Source organism: Dasypus novemcinctus, chromosome 11 (assembly GCF_030445035.2).
Source record: "Dasypus novemcinctus isolate mDasNov1 chromosome 11, mDasNov1.1.hap2, whole genome shotgun sequence".
Lineage (NCBI taxonomy): Eukaryota > Metazoa > Chordata > Mammalia > Cingulata > Dasypodidae > Dasypus > Dasypus novemcinctus.
The window spans coordinates 64,347,793-64,360,424 of NC_080683.1; the positions used below are offsets into that span (position 1 = coordinate 64,347,793).

The 12,632-nt window shown below is 34.7% G+C and overlaps 1 protein-coding gene across 2 annotated transcripts in view; it reads right to left on the bottom strand.

The window, feature by feature from the left end:
- The window catches only part of MAP3K7 (mitogen-activated protein kinase kinase kinase 7), an 86,301-nt gene that overhangs the window by 29,681 nt on the left and 43,988 nt on the right, over positions 1 to 12,632 (bottom strand). For both annotated transcript variants that reach the window (XM_004454535.5, XM_004454533.5), the window contains one exon: positions 2,629 to 2,693. In XM_004454535.5, the coding sequence (XP_004454592.2) occupies positions 2,629 to 2,693 (65 nt within the window). The remainder of the gene's footprint in view (positions 1 to 2,628; positions 2,694 to 12,632) is intronic.

Genomic DNA, 12,632 nt, shown 5'->3' on the forward strand with positions numbered 1-12,632 from the left:
GGGCTGCACCTTTCCTTCTCAGTATCTTTTAAAGCCCCTAGAAGGTAAGGTATATTATGAACACTTAATAAACTTTCTGAATTAAAAAATATTTTTAAAATTGAGTTGTATATTGTGAAGCTGCAATCTTTTACAATCCTAATTATTAGTTAAGGTGATGGCCATAATATGGACTTCTGGATTTTTATTAATGACTACAAAGAAGCTTCAAAATTTAAAATATGGTATAAAATTTTAAAAATAAAAAAACATCTTTCTGGATGAGAAATACTTCTTTTAATTAAGAAGTTTGCTTCATTAGCTATTCTCAATAAAAATGGCAACCAATTTAATTTTAGTTTTCAGGTGGAAAGTTTCAGTGATTTTATTAAGACAATGTCTTGGGTTAAGAGCCAAAGTGTACATTTCAATTAGTTCACTTTCCTCTATGAGATGTAATGCTAAATTTTAGCAGTGAATTCTCTTTTTCTCTCTGATGATTACATTGGGTAGGCCAAATTCTTTTCTTTGTGTCTCTATCCACTTCTATGGTCAAAAAAGAAAAAAGTCCTAAATCAGACTTCAAAAAGATCTGTATCTTCAAATTCTGAAATTCCATATTGTGAATACCTTTTTTCTTCAAATAAGAAATGTTATCTTCATGAATAATTAGAAAGATTTAATGGTCATTTATCATGAAATTTTTAGTGGAAAGGTAAGATTAGTTTTTCATTATTACCCCAAACTGAATATTCAGCATTTTAGGGTATAATACTCAAGTAATTTTGAAAAAGTAGATCAATTTTTTAAATTGGCTATACAGTGGCTATGTATCATCTGGTTTAGAACAGATTATGCTACCATATCAAATTCTCTCTGCCCTCAACTCTTTTGAAGGTGTTTATAACAATTCTTTCTCCTATAACCAAAGTCTGTCTCAGGTACTGTGTTTTACTACATGAAGGTATTGTAAATTAAAAAGGTAATATTCATGATGCCAAGTAATTTGGAATTGTAAGGAAATAGGTAAGGCTTGGTGTGGGGCAATGGATATCAGTTCTGAATGACAGCAAGACCTTATTGTACATTATAGAGAAAAGCACATGCAGTAGCAGACATTTCTAAAGTGTATTAGGGCAAGTTCCTCATTCCTAGTCAAAGGGAGAACATTTGGCTAAAGGTTCTCATAACTGGAATATCAGTAGCAATAGTAAACAAATTAATAGGCTGAGCTCGTCAAGTCTCTAAGGAATCAAAGCAAATGCCAGATGTTGGACTATTCATTACTAAATGGGCTGATTAAAACAAGTATTTGAGGGGGAGAAAATGGGTGAAACCTCAGTCAAAAATTATGCAGTCTCACAAGAGCAGATACACTGAAAAACAAACTGCTAAATAAGTAAAATCAAGACAGAGTCACTAATATGTAACAAAATATAACAAATTAATGTGTACATATACACGGATAATGTATATAGGCATTATGGGTTGTGAAATAAAAATATTTCCAGATGTAAATGAAGAACAAGGATATTTATTACTTAAATATCCTCGGATTTAAAGTCCATTTATAATGGATTTTTAATAATGACTACAAAGAAGCTTCAAAATTTAAAGTATGATATAAAAATATAAAAACACCTTTCTGGATAAAAAGTACTAGTATATGTTACCATAAATGAAACCACATTGTTTATAATATATAATGCTAAAATTTTACATGAAAATGGACCAATGATATGATATTTCTATTACTTTAGATGCAAGCTGCATTTATAAAACTTATTTCAGTACAAATACAAAAAAACAAAACAAAACAAACCCCTTCATAATTAGTCCTCATTAATTTTACATAACAGGATATAAATCATATATGTCAAGCCTATTAATCTGAATAAAGAAGAAAAATCAATTGACAGCTATTTTTATATACCAGGTTGGTTAAATCCTCCAAACTCTGTACTAGTTTGTAATGGTATAAGTTATAGTACTGTCTGAATTATCTACAAAGAAGCAGTGGTAAAGAGATAACGGGAGTTGAGAAAAGCATGCAGAAATACAGAGATAAGGAATGAAAACCATAAAAACTGGGACAGAAGCCTTTTTAGAGTTCATCTATCTGTTGCTTAGTAAACACCATTTTAAGGATATTACACAAAAATATAATTACAGTGACTGTACCAAATTCAAAGATGTTAGAATTCTACAGGTATGGCAATGCCTATGTGACTCCAGGGAAGTGGCATCTTAATGGAGAAATATTAATTCTGCTCATTAGTAAAAAGGAGACAATGTTAATGATTCCTTTTATAGGACAACGAAAATGACAGTTTCATTATAAAGTTGAAACCTCCTTATTAAAACATTTATAAAAACCTCATAAGATACAGAGAACACTGTAGAGAGAACTTATCTTCCCATGTAGTTCAACCAACCTATCTTCATAGAGTACCCATCTAAATTAATAATGGCATTCATATACATATTTTCTAAATATATAAGTTCAAGTGTTAATGAAACTTTTTGATCACATTTTTAGGTCATAGTAGTAACTCATAAAGGTAATTTTGTAGATTATATTATAGCTAATTATCAGTTTTTACCCATTATTATTCTTTTAAGACAGAGAATTTGAATGTTAGGTCTTACCTGACCGGGTTCTGTTCCAGTAACAGTCAAGTCTTGGATGGATCTACGTCTTGGTTGTCCGTTGCCTTTAAAAAAATTAAAAAAAAGTAAAACACTGAAATCTATTCAGACAGACAATAATGATGTAACTGCTACAGTAGGAAGTTGGAATTTGTTGCTCCTTGGACTATATAAAATGTTTGTGGGAAAAAGAATAAGTGAGTTTGTTGAGAAAAAAAAAAAGAAGAGAAAGATGTAAGGAAAGGAAGAGAGACAGCTGCAATGTTTTAACTCAAAAATTGCTGGCTTACAACGAAGTATGCCCTAATACAATAACCACTCCTACCACATGAATAGCTGCTGAACTCTCTTCCACCATCTTCTGTCATGTGTTTAAATAGATGAATGCTTGGAGGCTGTGGCTGATGATGGCATCTATTTCAAGGGCCTTACGTTATAATTGCTACAACAAGACAGCTAGGAGGCTGTAAGACATTACTGATTTTAACCAGTAGCAGTACTTACACATTTCAGGGCCTAAAAGGATGTTTAGGCTTAAAATTTATTATACCCAGTCACAACTCACTTAATCCCATTAGCCTTTGTCAAAATCTAGTAATTTCATTTTCTACTGGAGATGAATGACTCTCATTCTTTTCTCAAAAATACAGCTTGTTGAAATGGTTAGTGTGTTAATCTGTTTTAAGAACTTCTATGCTAATAATAATTGAATAAAAAATGAGTTTATGAAAGAATTCTACAGACTGAATTACGGCACTTTTGTTTGGGAGTAGAGCTGTTTATACAGTTTCTTCTAAGATGAGAGATCAGCTGTCTAAAAGGAAACACCAAAATACTATGAGCAACAGCTGACACAAAGCTCAAAATTCTTTTGACTTTGAAAGCTATATTATGTAATTTCTCAACAGTGGGCATGCGAACATGCACTCTATAGTAGTGGCCTTACTGGCACACAGAATTCATTCTTAGAATTTTATATTGCCATAAGCCTGAGTAAATCTTATTTTAAACCAATCAGCAACATAAATTAGCATCTTAATCCATGTGACCCCATTATTATTGAGTATATACAATAGAAAAAGAAAGCTTAATGCAATAATAAGTGTAAATAAAAAACTCAAATTACAACTACCCTTGAAAATGTAAGACACCTCATCACTCTTTTTAATTTTAGGCTGTGTTTTAGAATTCTTTTGCATAACCTTAATCTGAACTCACTTCAAATTTCATTTTACTTTAAAAAGTTCCAACTTTCCATTACAGATGAACATAACAAACTGCATTTATTGAACCAGGTACACTAATGATATTTTTGTTAATACCTTTAACTAGCTCTGTTTTCTGGAGACAAGGAGAAGCCCCACCGCCATGACTAATAAGCAATTTTAGGCACATTTCATTCAACACACTCATTCTAAAATTAGCTTCCATGAGACGGCTTGTAAAAGTGTCTGGAATTCTCTTTTCAGATTAGCAACATTTGTGAATTTGAAGAACCACCCAGTACATGTGTCTAAAACCGTTATATCACCATTGAAGTAACAATAAAAACAAACTTGAATGTAGGTAGTAGACAGGAGGTAAGGGGAGTAAAAACTTTTTTAGGAAGGAGGGTAAAGAAGAGCTGACAGTTAACGAATGCTATAGAATGAGAGATCTTCAAGCTATTGCATGAATCAAAGCAAGCAATATTAGGCAATGCATTTTAATTAGCATAACTATGGCATAAACCATCTGGCAAACAGTTCAGACAAAGGAAAAAAGGATTGCAATCAACAAATACTTGTTGCTCCAATATTAAGTTTTAAATCATAATTTAGAAATATGAATGTAAAGAAAATCAATCTCCTATTATTGTAAATGAAAATTACCAGTTGTGTTCCCAGTAAATTTGGATTCATTCTGAATTTTTTGTGTGTGTGACAGAAAAATAATTTAGAAACTCACTCATTTTACATTTTTGCATGGTTCTTTGAGATGTGCATACCCATATTACACATAGTAGTGTAAACAAAAAAGTAGGAAACAAGAGGCAAAAAGATGTAAATGGATGTCTGATCAAGGACTCTGAAACCTTCAAACAATGTTCTAAGTATTGAATTCTGCAATGAATTCTCGGACTTTCATGACTTACCTATAGATAACAAATGAAAAATTTTAGAATGACTTTCTAAGAGCAACAACCACATCCCCAGGCCATCCCGCCAAAAGAGAAAGGGAAGGAATATCAGGGTATAGGTCAATTTAGTTCTTCTTACAATAGCATCATAAAGACAGAATCTACCTCTTTAAAAAAAGCTGCTCTTTTAAGTACAGCTGATTTCCTGAGCTGACATTTGAAAGTCATCACAGAGCTCCTCTAGAGACTGCTGGTTTAGATCTTAAACACTCATTCCTATGGTTTTCCTTAGCAGTTCAAATAAGCTCATAGCTTTCCTTAACTCAATGAATACTCCTATTTTTCTACTTTCCAATCACCCTGAAGACTCTCTCTACTGTAAAAATCAAATATTGCATTTTCCTAGAGATACTTCTATCCAAAATATGGGAAATTTTGAGATTCAGAGGTTCTGAATATTAATTTGCTGGTCATTGTATTCTTCACATGTAAAATATGCAAGATAAAAAAAATTTCATAGCACTATACACTGCACTGTTATATTACAGCTTCATGGTCAACATATTTTTAAATATATGTTCTCATTTAGGCTGCCATAAATTACAGGTTCCTTTACTAATTTCAACAAACTCGAGTTCTTCCTTTAGAAAGGTCCTTCAAGTGGGTTTAAAAAATCCTATCCAAAGAAAGAAATATTACAGATGAGAGTTTTTCTTTCTAGTAAATCAGTTTCATTAAATTTTTTCTTTTTTTAATGTGCTTGGGCCAGGAATTGAACCTGGGACCCAGTATGTGGGAAGCCGGTACTCAACCATGGAGCCACATAGGTTCTCGAGTTGGCATCTTCATTTGATTGCTGGTTTTACTTTTTTGTTGTTGTTATTGTTTTTAGGGGGCACTGGGAGCTGAACCTAGGACATACCCATGTGGGAAGCAGGTGCTCACAAAGTTTCTCACATGGAAACTGCTCCCCAGTTTCATCATTTTAAGATGAAAAAACGTTTTGGGTAAGCTACAATATGATGGAAAGAGACTCTCTAAATATTCACTGTTAGGTTAGCTTAACTTTCCTATTAAATTAGCCATGAATACAGAATTTTACTGAAAGTGAGGTAGCTACATATGGAAGAAGCAGATAAAGTATATCTTAATATAGCTTGCCTAGGGTTCTGGTATACCCTAATCAGAGGTTTGCAGATACTAATGACACTGTATATGCAAGGTGGAAACTTTTCAGATCTTAAAAGCTCAATTCCTTTTATCTCACTGTTTCTTCTTATTGGGGCTGATACCACTATTTTGGGGGAAAAAACTACACTAATAATTGACATATTTCCAGTTAAGAGAATTTTAATTTAAGGATTAATATCTTCTGTTCTTGGACCAAATACAATACTAGAAAGGTTACATTCTAATCCCGGTGGAAAAAGCAAATTAGTGCCCAGGCATCCCTGACGGTCTCTCTGCCCCCACTGAATGTCTAACATTCTGTAAAATCTCACCCCCACTTAAGATAAAATATATCTACCTGCTTATGAATTATCTAACATATTTTGAAATGAAGGAATATGATATATTGATATTAGAAACCTAACCACCCATTTATTGTTCTGTTAAATATGTTGGACTTTGCACATTCTACTTTACTACTTATCATACTCTTGGTAAATATACAATAAAACTAAATGTCCTTGACTGAAATTAAAAGTGAAGATTCATTAAAATTTTCTCAGCTGTGAGGTCTAAGTGTACCTGAAAATCAGAAAAACATTCTTTTCAGCTTTAAAAATGATTTTACAAACAATAAATAACAGCTAAATCTAGGCTCTTCAGGGAACTGGGGAAAAGTATTTTACATATTTCAGTGAGGCTGACTAAAAAACCTTTGTATAGTCAATCTTCTTTATCATATCCTTAAGAACAGTACCTAAAATGGAAAATCCTCTTCTTTGGTTAGGGTATTCTGTCACTCTAAAATGTTATGTCATGTTATTTTAAGCTTAGAAATAACAAAAAGTATGCTAAAGTGTCACTGCTCAAGATTTTTAACCAGAAGAGCTTAAAGATGATTATCTATAGAATGGGTTGGAAAATTTTCAAGTTGTAAAAATGAAATTAAGCATCACAATTTAGTCTGAAATTACAAATTCAGAATAACCAGTTATGATATCACCATAGCATTAGTAAAAACTGTTAAATAAAAATACTCTATAAAAACTTCCAATTTAGTTAGAAAATGTTATACTCTATTGATGATTTGTTCTTAATTGTGTGCCTTGCTTGGTAATAAGGAACCGGACTGATGTATAGCTAATGTTTTCAGGGCAGGTGGAGGGTGGGAAGTACAATAAGGGAGGGTTATCTATATCAGAATTTGCCATTACTTCCTCAGAGACAGGATAATCTAGAAGAAATATAAAAATTTGTACAGTTTGATTCATGGAGTCCTTAGGTGTGAAAGGGCAATTTTTGTATGACCTAAGAGATTACTGAATTGATTAGTATTATTGGAAGCCATTGATTGCTTTCTCTTCCTCATTTGGTTGATGGCATAATATACAATAGTGTTCACTAGCAAACAAAAAACAAAATTAGAAGATTAGGGTATTTGCATCTGTTTACCCATGACTGCACAAAACATTTTTGGTAAGCTTTTTTTTCCCCTCAGATAAACACTTTAGGAAAGACAACCTTGTAAACTACCAATAAATAGCATAAACTTTTTTGGAATGCTTAAAGGAATGATCTTATCAAGAGAGTCAGTTCTCCCAAGAAATATATTAGACTCAATATATTGCACTTGGCCAAAGGAAAAGTAGTATAGAAACTACTTACCCATAACATATACAAAAAATACGGATATATTAAAAAAAAAAAAAGCTTACAACTGGGTTCCAGTGCTAATTAATACCAGTTTGGATGTAACAAGAAGTATGTGGTAATGTCAAAAAAACTAGTAGGATAACCACTTTGACCAAAAAATTACTAGGAGATTTTAAAAATTTTGGGAAACTAAATATTATCCTCCTTTATAATGAAAATGACCATAGGACCCTTGAGATATTTGCAGGTTAGATTTTTGTATTTAACTTGAAATTACAATCCAGGAACACATGAGTCTTTGGCTTTTATGTCCATAGGATTTTATTGCTTGCATTCTTTGTCAAAGAAAGTGAAACCGATTAGGTTATTATTTGGGTATCTGAAAACATAACCAATGAGAGTAATACAATGTATTACGGGATAATATTTTTATTTGAAGAGCATTGTTGCACCTGCAATTAGGAGCAGAATTAAAGTCTACTGACAACGCTAGGACCCCAGTGGGTCACCTGGCTGATGAGCTCTCCTTAATTTGAATACTAGGGAAGAGTGGGGCAAAAAGAAGTGTGTTATCTTCTATAACACAAAATGTAATTTGAAGTCAGAAGATCTGACACATGCTGGCTGTGTGACCCTGGGTAAACCATTCAATGTTATCATATCTAAGGTCTCTATCTTGTAAAATGGCTGTAGTTTCTCTGATAGCTTAGCTATGGGGCTGTCATGAATGTCAATTAAGATGATATACTTCAAATTACTTTGTAGGCCACAGAAACCTAACCAGAGTTTCTCAGCCTCAGCAATGCTGACATTTTAGACAGGATAATCCTTTATTTTGTGGGGAGCACTGATATGTTGTAGAATGACTGACAGCATTCCTGACCTCAGCCCAGTAGATGTCAGTGGCACTGCCCTATCATGACAACCAAAAATGTTTCCAGACATGACCAAATGTTCCCTGAGGGCCAAATTCATGCCTGGTTGAGAACCATTGATCCAGATCATTATTCTTCTGTCCTCCCTCATTCTTGAGTACAGTACTGGTTGTATCACCCATTATACAAACTACTTTGTGGGAAGCAGTTGTGGCTCAACTAATAGAGCATCTGCTTACCATATGGAGGGTCCAGAGTTCTATAACCAGGGCCTCCTGGCCCATGTGGTGAGCTGGCCCATGCGCAGTGCTGCCACAAGCAAGAAGCGCCATGCTACGCAGGGGTGTCCCCTGCATAGGGGAGCCCCATGCGCAAGGAGTGCACCCTGCAAGGAGAGCCGCCCCATGTGAAAAAAGTGCAGCCCACCCAGGAGTGGTGCCGCACACATGGAGGCTGACGCAGCAAGATGATGCAACAAAAAAGATACACTGATTCCTGGTGCTGCATGGCAAGAATGCAAGCAGACATAGAAGAATACACAATGAATGGACACAGAGAGAAGACAACGGAGTGGGGGAAAGGGAGAGAAATTTGAAAAAAAAAATCTTTAAACAAAACCAAAAACTACTTTGTGGGTTTTCTTTTTTCAGGAGTTACCAGGGATTGAACCCAGGGAAGTAGATGGCCAACCGAGGTACATCTGCTTTCATTTTTTTTTTTAATCCCCCCCCACTTGCCCACAGCTTGCTTGTTGTCTGCTCTATGTCCATTCACTACACCCTCTTCTGTGTTTTTACTTGTCTCCCTTTTTGTTGCATCACCTTGCTGAGTTGGCTCTTTGCAGTGTGCGGGCGAGCCTGCCTTCACAAGGAGGCCCTCGGATGCGAATCCAGGGTCTCCCATATGGTAGACAGGAGCCCAACTGAGTGAGCCACAGCTGCTTCCCACTTTCATTTGTTTTTAATGATAGTTAAGTACTGCATTTAGGTTATACTGCCATTTGTTTAAAATTTCCTGATTCCTTCCAACATTTAAGTAATCACAGTTCTGCAGTACTTAAGTTTAAATGTTGTAACTTTAGTCAGAATAGTATTCCTTTTCAGCATGGAGGAAGAATGATCTCAGGTACAGGCATACCTTGGAGACACTGTGGGCCTGGTTCCAGACCACTGCAATAAAGCAAATATCCCAATAACGCTAGTCACATGTTTTTGGTTTCCTAGTGCATATAAAAATTATGTTTACACTATACTGTAGTCTATTAAGTGTGCAATAGCATAATATCCAAAAAACAATGTACATACCTTAATTAAACAAAACTTTGTTGCTAAAAATGCTAACCACCATGTGAGCCTTCAGCAAGTTGTAACCTTTTTGCTAGTGGAGGGTCTTGCCTTGATGTTGACAGCTGCTCAGTAATCAGGGTGGTGGCTGAAGGTTGGATTGACTGTTGTAATTTCTTAAAATAAGACAACAATGAAATTTGCAGCCTCAATGGACTCTTCCTTTCATGAAAGATTTCTGTGGCATGCAATGCTATTTGACAGCATTTTATCCACAGAACCTCCTTCAAAAGTGGAATCAATCTTCTCAAAACTGTCGCTGCTTTATCAACTAAGTTTATGTAAGTCTAAATCTTTTGCTGTCATTTCGACAATGTTCACAGCATTTTCACCAGAAATAGATTCCATTTTAAGAAATCACTTTCTTTGCTCATTCATAAGAAGCAACCGTTCATCTGTTAAAGTTTAATCATGAGATTGCAGCAGTTCAGTCACATCTTCAGATTCCACTCTAATTCTAGTTCAAATTTGCAATTACTTCCTCCTCTGAAGTCTTGAACCCCTCAAAGTCATCCATAATGGTTGGAATCAACGTCTTCCTAACTCTTCTTAATGTTAATATTTTGACCTCCTTCCATAAATCACCAATGTTCTTAACGGCATCTAGAATGGTGAATCCTTTCTAGGTTTTCAATTGATTTTGCCCAGATTCATCAGAGGAATCACTACTTATGGCAGGTACAGCATTACAAAATGGATTTCTTAAATAATACAGTTTGAAAGTTGAAATGGCTCCTTGATCCATGGGCTGCAGAATGGATGTTCAGTTAGCAGGCATGAAAATATTAATTTCATTTTACATTTCCATCATAACTCTTGAGTGACCAGATGCATGCCAATGAATAAACACTATTTTGAAAGAAATACTTTTTTTGAGCAGCAAGTCTCAACAGTGGGCTTAAAATATTCAGTAAACCACGTTGTAAATAGATGTGTCATCACCCAGGTTTTGTTGTTTCACTTAAAAGAATAGAGACAGAGTAGATTTAGCATAATTCTTAAGGATCTTAGAGTTTTGGAATGGTAAATAAACATTGGTTTCAGCTTAAAGTCATCAGTTGTATTAGCCCCTAATAACAGAGTTAGCCTGTCCTTTGAAGCTTTGTAGCCTGGTATTGACTTCTCTCTAGCTATCAAAGTCCTAGATGGCATTTTCTTCCAATAGATGGTTCTTTGCCTACACTGAAAACCCACTGTTTAGTGTAGCCACCTTCCTCAATCCTCTTACCTAGATCTGGATGACTTGCTGTAGCTTCTATATCAGCACTTGCTGCTTTAACTTGCACTTTTATGTTTTGGAGATGCCTTCTTTCCTTAAACCTCATGAACCAATTTCTGCTAGCTTCAAACTTTTCTTCTGCAACTTACTCACCTCTTTCAGCCTTCAAAGAATTGAATAGATAACGCCTTGCTCTGGATTAGGCTTGGCTTAAGGTAATACTGTGGATGGTTTGATCTTTAATGATTCAGACCATTAAAACTTTATGAGCAATAAGGCTGCTTCACTTTCTTATCATTTGTGCATTCCCTGGAATAACATCTTCAATTTCTTTAAAGAACATTCACAACTTGGCTAACTGTTTAGAGCAAGAGGCCTAGCTTTCAGGCTATCTCAGCTTTTGACATGCCTTCCTCTATTAAGCTTAATTATTTCTAGCTTTTGATTTAAAGTGAGAGACCCATGACTACTCCTTCCATGTGAACTCTTAGAAGCCATTGTAGGGTTATTCATTGGCCTAATTTCAATATTGTTGTGTCTCAGGGAATAAGGATGCTGAGGAGCAGGAAAGAATTGGGGGAATGGTTGGTTGGTGGAACAGTCAGAACACCCACAACATTTATCCATGAAGTTTGCTGTTTAAATGGGCATGGTTCGTGGCGTCCCAAAACAACTAAAATAGTAACATCAAAGATCACTGATCACTATAACAGATATAATAATGAAAAAGTCTGAACTATTATGAGAATTACCAAAACGTGACAAAGAAACATGTACTGAGCACATGATGTTGGAAAAATGATAAACTTGCTCAAGGTAGGGTTGCAACAAACCTTATTAATTTGCAAAAAAAAAAAAAAAAAAACAAAAAAAAAACCCCACAGTATCTATGAAGTGCAATAAAGTGAAGTGCAATAAAATGATTTATGTCTGCACATGTTGATTTCTAAAGCAGCCCATGACTTAATAAAGTCACTATGTAAAAGATGGCTTATATTTTGAACAGTAGTGACAATGTTATAAAATAAGATATACTACTTCAATAATCAGCCTAAAAACTAATTAGTGTAATATAAAATGGTTTTGTATAGACAAAATGGACTCTAAGAACTGTAAAATTTTTAGGTTTGTATCATAGTTCCTAGCCACAGATGTTCAATAATGTTCATTTATTAAATAGCCACATATTTACTGAAGAATTTATCCAAATCACACACCCACAAATGCATGGAGAAAAAAACTGTATACTTCCTTATCAAAATTTAGAAGAAGTAGAGTAAAATTGAAAGCAGACCAATATATCCATTGATGGGCCCTTGATGTTGATAGTGTGCTAATGAGCCTTTACTCTTGAAATTGAAACTTAGCCTGGTATTATAGGGTGCCTATGAGTTACCTCCTGAGAGTCTCCTTGTTCCTTAAATGTGGCTTCTCTCTAAACCAAACTCAGCATATAAATACATTATCTTCCCCCCAGGGTGGGACATGACTCCCAGAGATGAGCCTCCCTGGCACCAAGGGATTACTACCAAGCACCAACTAGCAATGCAATTGGGAAAAAACCTTGACCAAGAGAGGGAAGAGGTAAAGACAAATGAGTTTATGTGGCTAAGAGAATTCAAAGT